Raw genomic sequence first — 7,235 nt, forward strand, 5'->3', positions numbered from 1 at the left:
AATGATTTGGAACCGGTCGGTTTTTTGTTGCGTGTTTCGGTGAAACGTTTCAATAATCTCGAAAATGATTCACTTACTGTAATCAAAATTCTTATCAGTCATTTTCATGATAGTCCGGTCAGCAGCATGTTTACACATGTTTTATTATTTGCCAAAGCCCAAAACATTGAACAATAATTATTATTATAATAACTTTTTAATTATATTTTAACTTAATTTAAAATCTTGGTGTATGATTTTTAGTAATAATACTATTAAAAATGTTAAACGTGCGATCATTTTTAAGAATAAACATCGTATCAAGGGTGCCATCAAGTTTGTAAGTGCCTAATTGTATATATTAGGTTTTGTGTTTTTACCAATTTAAAATCTTAATCATTTCAATGCTTTTGACCTACAATATCTGTCCATTAATACAAAAGCAGTATTATAATATATTATGATTAAAACTAGTTGGCACATGAAAGCATTGTTCCTTTACTCTGTAGTGGTATAGTCTATAGATTTAATGTATCGTATATAAATTGCTATCTTTAACCTTAAACTAAGTCCTCTTGGAATTTCAAGTTTTTGTATCTCACTTTTATTGCTAGTTGAAAACTAAGCTGTCTAATTTATTTAGATTCATTCGAAAGCTTGCAAGCAAAACTACAGCTACACAGTTTTCCAGTGTTTTGCCAGAACCCAAAATAATTTCAGATGAAGGTAACAGTATTAAGTATTTGTATTAATAATTTATTAATAGAAAAACCTACCTATTTTGTTAATATTCATTATTAAATTTTACATTTTCTAGATTTTAACAAGTTGAAAAGAACATTTTCCTCGCCACGCAATATTATTTCGAATTATTTCAAAAATGCTGAACGCACATTAGATTTACAAACTGGATTTCACTTTAGTTTCACAAAGAAGAAAGGCATATGGAACTGCCAATTAAGTATACAATGGCCTAGTCCTATTGTATTTTCTAGTGCAGCCGCCACTAAAACTAAAGCTGCAGAAACTGTATCATTAAGAGCAATTCAATGGCTACAGGTTCGTGTAATTTTCTCTGATGAGTATTATACATTGATTGATAATATTGTTTCACATAAGAATTGTATGCAACATTGTCAAATCAAAGTACCCTTGTATAATTTTTCTAGGAAATGGATAAACTAGATAGTAAAGGAAAGCCAATTTTAGTGTCACAAAAACAACGCATCGATGTGGCTCATTCACCAGTTACGTCAATCGATCTGGATGAAAAAGATGTAAAACTCATAACAAATTTGTTTCAAAAGTACAATCAGGTAAGGCAGTTGTATTCTTAGACTTTGTAATAATAGATCAGTTATCTGGTAAGATTTTTTTTTCAAAATGAATTAGAACTTATTCTGAACAAATAGATATCATTTGTTCCAGATTTAGTTTTAAATTTGGATAAATATGATATAATCCTAAAATAATATTAAAAAATGTACTATATTTATAATTAAGTATTTTTTAGGAAATTTTACCTGTAATAAAAAAAGAAATTGAAGAAATTGACGTTAATGAGTTAACTGAAGGTACATTAATCATTAATTTTTTTTATTAACTATTTTTAAATTATGTCATTCTTATAATTTATTTTCAGAAGAGCCCTCTTTTGTGCTGCCCAAGTTTTCACATTCTGATTATGTGACACGTAATCAAAAGTTGTTTAAAAAATCTAAACAATTACCGGCAGAAGTAGTCAAGCTACCAATTGATGATTATAAGTATGTCAAAACAATAATATTATCAACTGTTAAATGCAGTTATTATTATTTTGTTGGGGGTTTACATGTTATGTTGTTATATACTTGTCTTTAGAGAAACGATTCTTGATATGGTTCAAAAAAATCGAGTAACAATAATAAAAGGCGAACCAGGCTGTGGTAAAAGTACAAGAGTACCTAATTTTATAATAGATCAATGGAGTCGAGAAAACAAAGGGGGTGAGTGTAATATTTATGTTACACAACCGAGGCGAATCAGTGCAATTACACTTGCTCAACGAGTTGCTGAAGAACGATTAGAATCGGTAATAATATTCTAGGAGACACATCATTTGAAGATTTTTATAATGACTTGTGTAATTATTTCATCTTGCAGTTAGGTGACGTTGTTGGTTATCAAGTACGGTTAAGTCAAGTACTTCCTAAAACACCGGGATCAGTAGTATTTGCATCTAGTGGTATATTACTTCAAAAATTACAGCTTGATCCCGGGCTTAAGGAATTCTCACATGTCATCATCGATGAAGCGCACGAACAAGATATTAATACTGAAATACTGTTAATGCTCACTAAAAATGCGTTAGAACTAAATACAAATTTAAAGTTAATCATAATGAGTGCTACACTAGATGCACAACACTTTCAAAAATACTTTGGGCGCTTTGCAGAATCTATCTCTATACCAGGAGCTACATATCCTGTGAAAACACACTTTTTATCTGTATGCAACTAAATATCATTTTTATTTAAATATTATTAAGTTTAATATTCCAAATTTAATGTGTTTTTTTTTATTACTCAGAATCAATTATTCAAAGAATTGGGTATTAGTAATAATGATTCAGTTGTTGAACAAAACGGTCAACCGTTTTGGAATCCGTTCTTAGTAGCAAAAGTAATCAAATGGATTGATGCTAAAAAACCATCTGGTGCTATCTTGTGTTTTGTTTCAGGATGGCAAGATATAATGGATGTAAGTAAACTAATTATTTTTAAGTTAAACAAATATAAATGTAAGAAAATAAGAACAGAGTTAGGAGAAGAGCTTTGGGTATTTTTTTTGGAAATTACTTAAAACATTGCATTTAAAGGAAAAAGTATTCACAGTTTGTAATTAAATATGCCAACCTAATAATTGTATAATATTAAGTTAAAATTACATATTAAATTCAATACTGAGTTTTGCTATAAAATATATATAACATTGTTATTGAATATATTATTTAGTAAGACCAAACAGCTTATCATGTGGATGTGTTATATTTAAATTTATTTTATTAATAGTGACAAAAAACTTGATTCTGGTTTCTAACAATTACAGCTCTAATAATATTAAATTTCCCCAATATTATTCAACAGATTAGCAAAATGCTGCAAAAAGGATATTCAAATAATTTAGATATAAAATTTGCACATTCTAAACTTACTCCTGAAAAACAAATAGAAATCATGCAACCCGGAAGAGATGGAAAACGCAAAGTAGTATTAGCAACTAATATCGCAGAAACAAGCATTACGATAAACGATATAGTGTATGTAATCGACACTGGTATGCAAAATGTATCTAGGTAAGATAATAATAATATATCTTATATACTCTTTACTCTAAACTGTTTAAACTGTTGTTTATATTCAATATTAATTTAAAAAAAAAATTTAGAAGCTTAGTGAAATGTTTTAATTAGTTAAAAATTTAATTTATTATAATTTTTTTTTTTAACAAATTATATTTTTGTATTTTTTATAAACATATTGTAGTTGGAGTGCAGAAAAAGGTATGAAATACTTGGATCGTGGCTGGGTTTCGCAGGCTAATGCTAGGCAAAGAAGAGGTCGAGCGGGAAGAACTCGACCAGGCGAATGCTATCATTTATATACTTCAGAACGTTATAACAAATGCACAGAGTATCCAGTGCCTGAGATTCACTCAACTCCACTTGAACACACGATTCTTAATCTAAAAGTTAGTATATACAGTTTAATAAAAATAATTTGTTACAATTTCTTTTATATTTGTTACAGATTCACAGTGATAAAAAGGCTAGGCTAGTATTATCCAAGCTCTTGAATCCGCCAGATTTGGAAAACATAAATGGTGCGGTTTCAGAGTTAAAACTTCTTGGCGCATTAGACAATGACGAAGTGTTAACAGCACTAGGAAAACGGATAGCAGCATTTCCTTTTGACCCTTTCCTATCAAAAGCACTAGTTAATTCAATATTTTTCAAGTAAAATTCAGTTTATCTTTTTTAAATTACATTATTATAATTATAAAACATCAGGAAAAATCCAATAACTAACACTATTGATTTAACTTTTAGATGTCTCGACCCAACATTGACAATTATTACCTATTTATCAAGTAACGTTAATATATTTAAAGATGTATCAGCAGTTGATTCGCGAATGATAAAGAATAAATACTCTCCTAATAGCGATCACTTGGCTGTGGCTAAAATGTTTTCTGAATGGAACCAAATTCAACGTGAAGATAGAAGAGAATCCACTGATTTTTGTCGTAAAAATTATTTGTCCGAAGCTAGTCTAGTATTAATGTCTAGTAAGTGAAAAATAAATAGATACTTGTTGGGAGTAAAATCTAAAACATTGCTTGTGTGGAAATTAATTAATATATAATTTATTCGATTTTTCAGGACTAAGGAATTTATTTGCACAGCATTTGTTCAACAGTATGTTAATTGATGACAAGAACTTAGACAACCTGAATGTATTATCGGAGATGTCAAAAGATGAACTTTTACCAGCAGTGTTGATTTCGGGTTTTGGAAATTTAGTCTTTAAAAGATTGTTTATGAGACCAAATGGCCGCAAGAGCTCGACTTATGTCACCGAGTATGTTTGTTAATTCACCTTTAAAAAAACTGAATTTGAAAAAAGAAATATATTTCCTTAATCTATTAATCATTAATGTTTTTATTTTAGTGGTGGAATAAAAGTTATTATGCATTCAGAGTCTGTAAATTATAATAGAAGTAATGAAAATGACTTACTTACCTATTATAGAGAAGGCAGGACTCTCGACAACGATATGGCCATGTTAAATAAAACCACATCCGTTCATCCAATAATTGCTGTTCTGTTTTTCACTGGTCAAGCAACGTTTAAGCATGTAAATATTATTACATAACACTTAAATTTTGTATTAAATCAATTCATGTCGTGAAATAATTTTTCATTTAGGATGGGCAAAATAATTGCATAATTTATGTCAAAAATAAGAAACGTATCAATATTTCGTGTTCTAAAGGGTAAATAAAAAAAAAATTGTGTTATTTGTTCCAATAAGTACTTGACAAATTGTTTAGCAAAATAATTATTTTTTTGTTTTGCAGCGATTGGCAAAATTTAACTGCCCTCAGACAAGTTATTTGGAATCTGGTCGATTACATGATGAAGACTTATGGACACAATGAAATAATGGATGAAACAGACGAAACTATTTTAAACTTTCGTGACTTGTTGTGTTCGGTTTTATGTAAACTGGTTGAAAAAAAAAATTAATGTTTGTTATAAATTCTTAGATGATTGTTACCAATTGGTGTGTATATTGCAGTTATCGTTTATACAATTTGAGTATATTGTATTGTTAACGATTATTATTAAAAAAAAGTAATTTCTATTACTTCATAATAGACTGATTAATTAATTTTATATGTGTTTGTATAAATACAATTGTTTATTGATTGATAAAGATGAGTTATATTTTTAATCCGTTTTTATGTTTATTTCATTTTTTTCAAATTTTTAATTATTACATCCAATAATTTTGCTGATCTCTAACAAATGTCCTTTAATATCTGGCTAGTTTTTAATTGGCACAATGTTACATATCGATTCAATTTTTGTCAATTGTACATTAAACTTTTTAGTTTAGTTAGTTGACATCTCGCTACATCTATAAAGGACTTGAGTTATATTATGTACTCGATAGTCACAATTTTTATTAAAATTATTATACAATAAATTTCAAAACTTGAGAAGTTAAATAGATGGTATATTTAAACAGTACAGTAATGACTATTATTTTACAGTTCAGTTTACAAAATATATATTTTAAAAATAGAAGTTTTTATATAATTTGACATGTATAATATTGTATGAATTATTTAAATAAAAGAAAGTCTTATCAGTTATCGAAAATTGCTTATCTGAAGATGATTTTTTATCAATCGCTTATCAGTGAACATGCCGAGAGAATAATTTGAGACAATATAATTATTAATTTGTATTTAAGTTAAAAATGAAGTAAAAATGTTTAGTACCTATTTCAGTTAATTGGTGATTAAAGAAAAAAAATAATTTTTTTTCAATTCTAATATAATATTTATTTTTTAATCAAACGTGTAATTACATTACAACTTACTTTTTTTTTAGCGATGTTTTCAACAAGAAATTTAGTATGTAAATTGTTTTTGTAATACATTCCAAATAGTTTTAGTTATATGAATTAATATTAGACCAGATAAAAAATATTATTTCTTTAATTATTGCATTTATATTTACTTTACTCTCTTAGGTTCGGTCTTTAATGAAATTGACTCGAGTAGCAACTGTCGAGCCAAAATCAAATATTATGATCGGTGTTCGTCATTTAGGTAGCATTTATGAACCAGAATACTTAGACAGTCTTGAACCTGATATTCCAGAGTATGAAGAGCTTAATGTACAAATAAAAGGCTATGATTTTGCTGTATTAGAATCGTTTCAAAAATTTGTCCATACAGCAGCAGAAAACATGGATATCGAAGTATCTGATGGGTAAGTATTAACTGTTTTTTGTATGTTGCTTAAGTAAATATATATTTAAAAACTATTACTATTTTAAGGTGGGCATTGCCTCCACAAGTATTTAATGTGAAGAGGTTAGTTCCAAATAGTGAAACGGTTGAAGCTCAACATATACTTAACATTTATGAACGTAATATTCAGGTTGGAATATTTCTTTCTTTGATTTAATCACTATTTAAAGAAATTTTTGTAATTTAACATATTTTTTAATGCTAGATTGTCGATGTACCGTCAACTAAGCTATCATTACTAATTGAAGTTATTGAAGATTCATTGCCAGCTGGTGTGTCTGTATCAGTCCATCCGCATACAGAAGAACACGAGAAATTGAAGTATATACCGGACAGTGAATTGAAACAATTAAAAGATCAACTGGATGAAATAAGAAAGAAAAAATAATATTATCTTGTTGTAGTACTTATACAAAAACTATATGTTAACATAGAAATAAAAGTATAAATAAAGCTTAAAAATATTTATCAGAAAACAATCAACTTGGGTCTAATAATAAAAGAAACTATAATTTTACAATTAATTATGCCAATTTTTTTAGAAATAATACTACAGAATAATAGTGTAAGATCAGTATAAATATTTTTAAGAACCAAAAATACGATAGTTTTACAAAAGCCAAACAAAATTGATGATGAGAAATTTTAATGTAAAGGTTGTAAACATAAT

General features: G+C 27.7%; 2 protein-coding genes across 3 annotated transcripts; both read left to right on the forward strand.

Moving 5' to 3' along the window:
- The first annotated feature begins 132 nt into the window (after positions 1-132).
- Positions 133-5,429, forward strand: LOC126834268 (ATP-dependent RNA helicase DHX30-like). 2 transcript variants are annotated; one of them, XM_050566066.1, is made up of 17 exons: positions 133-319; positions 623-705; positions 797-1,038; positions 1,149-1,295; positions 1,493-1,553; positions 1,622-1,745; positions 1,840-2,050; positions 2,122-2,466; positions 2,548-2,718; positions 3,105-3,313; positions 3,504-3,708; positions 3,768-3,973; positions 4,067-4,305; positions 4,400-4,598; positions 4,689-4,875; positions 4,947-5,014; positions 5,099-5,429. In XM_050566066.1, the coding sequence occupies exons 1-17, from the start codon at positions 261-263 to the stop codon at positions 5,265-5,267; spliced, it is 2,925 nt and encodes a 974-aa protein (XP_050422023.1). In that variant the 5' UTR covers positions 133-260; the 3' UTR covers positions 5,268-5,429. The 2 variants fall into 2 exon arrangements, with proteins under 2 accessions (XP_050422023.1, XP_050422024.1); XM_050566067.1 differs by having other exon boundaries at positions 1,625-1,745.
- A 530-nt stretch (positions 5,430-5,959) lies between these two features.
- Positions 5,960-7,044, forward strand: LOC126834369 (uncharacterized). The gene is made up of 4 exons (XM_050566238.1): positions 5,960-6,163; positions 6,283-6,524; positions 6,593-6,695; positions 6,771-7,044. Exons 1-4 carry the CDS (start codon positions 6,143-6,145, stop codon positions 6,951-6,953), a joined length of 549 nt encoding a protein of 182 aa, XP_050422195.1. The 5' UTR covers positions 5,960-6,142; the 3' UTR covers positions 6,954-7,044.
- The last annotated feature ends 191 nt before the right edge of the window (positions 7,045-7,235 follow it).

Source organism: Adelges cooleyi, unplaced genomic scaffold (genome assembly GCF_023614345.1).
Source record: "Adelges cooleyi isolate 19-005CV unplaced genomic scaffold, UGA_ACOO_1.1 ACOO_flye_CR_arks_rails_tigmint_CR_PRNA_21, whole genome shotgun sequence".
Taxonomy (NCBI): Eukaryota; Metazoa; Arthropoda; class Insecta; order Hemiptera; family Adelgidae; genus Adelges; species Adelges cooleyi.

Excerpts from the sequence above, each read along its gene's own strand:
- LOC126834268 (XM_050566066.1), top strand. The coding sequence starts at position 261 with ATGTTAAACGTGCGATCATTTTTAAGAATAAACATCGTATCAAGGGTG. Across the intron at positions 2,051-2,121 it reads CTGAAGAACGATTAGAATCG|TTAGGTGACGTTGTTGGTTA; the intron begins GTAATAATATTC and ends TTCATCTTGCAG. Across the intron at positions 3,314-3,503 it reads GGTATGCAAAATGTATCTAG|TTGGAGTGCAGAAAAAGGTA; the intron begins GTAAGATAATAA and ends AACATATTGTAG.
- LOC126834369 (XM_050566238.1), top strand. The coding sequence starts at position 6,143 with ATGTTTTCAACAAGAAATTTA. Across the intron at positions 6,164-6,282 it reads TGTTTTCAACAAGAAATTTA|GTTCGGTCTTTAATGAAATT; the intron begins GTATGTAAATTG and ends TTACTCTCTTAG. Across the intron at positions 6,525-6,592 it reads GATATCGAAGTATCTGATGG|GTGGGCATTGCCTCCACAAG; the intron begins GTAAGTATTAAC and ends TACTATTTTAAG.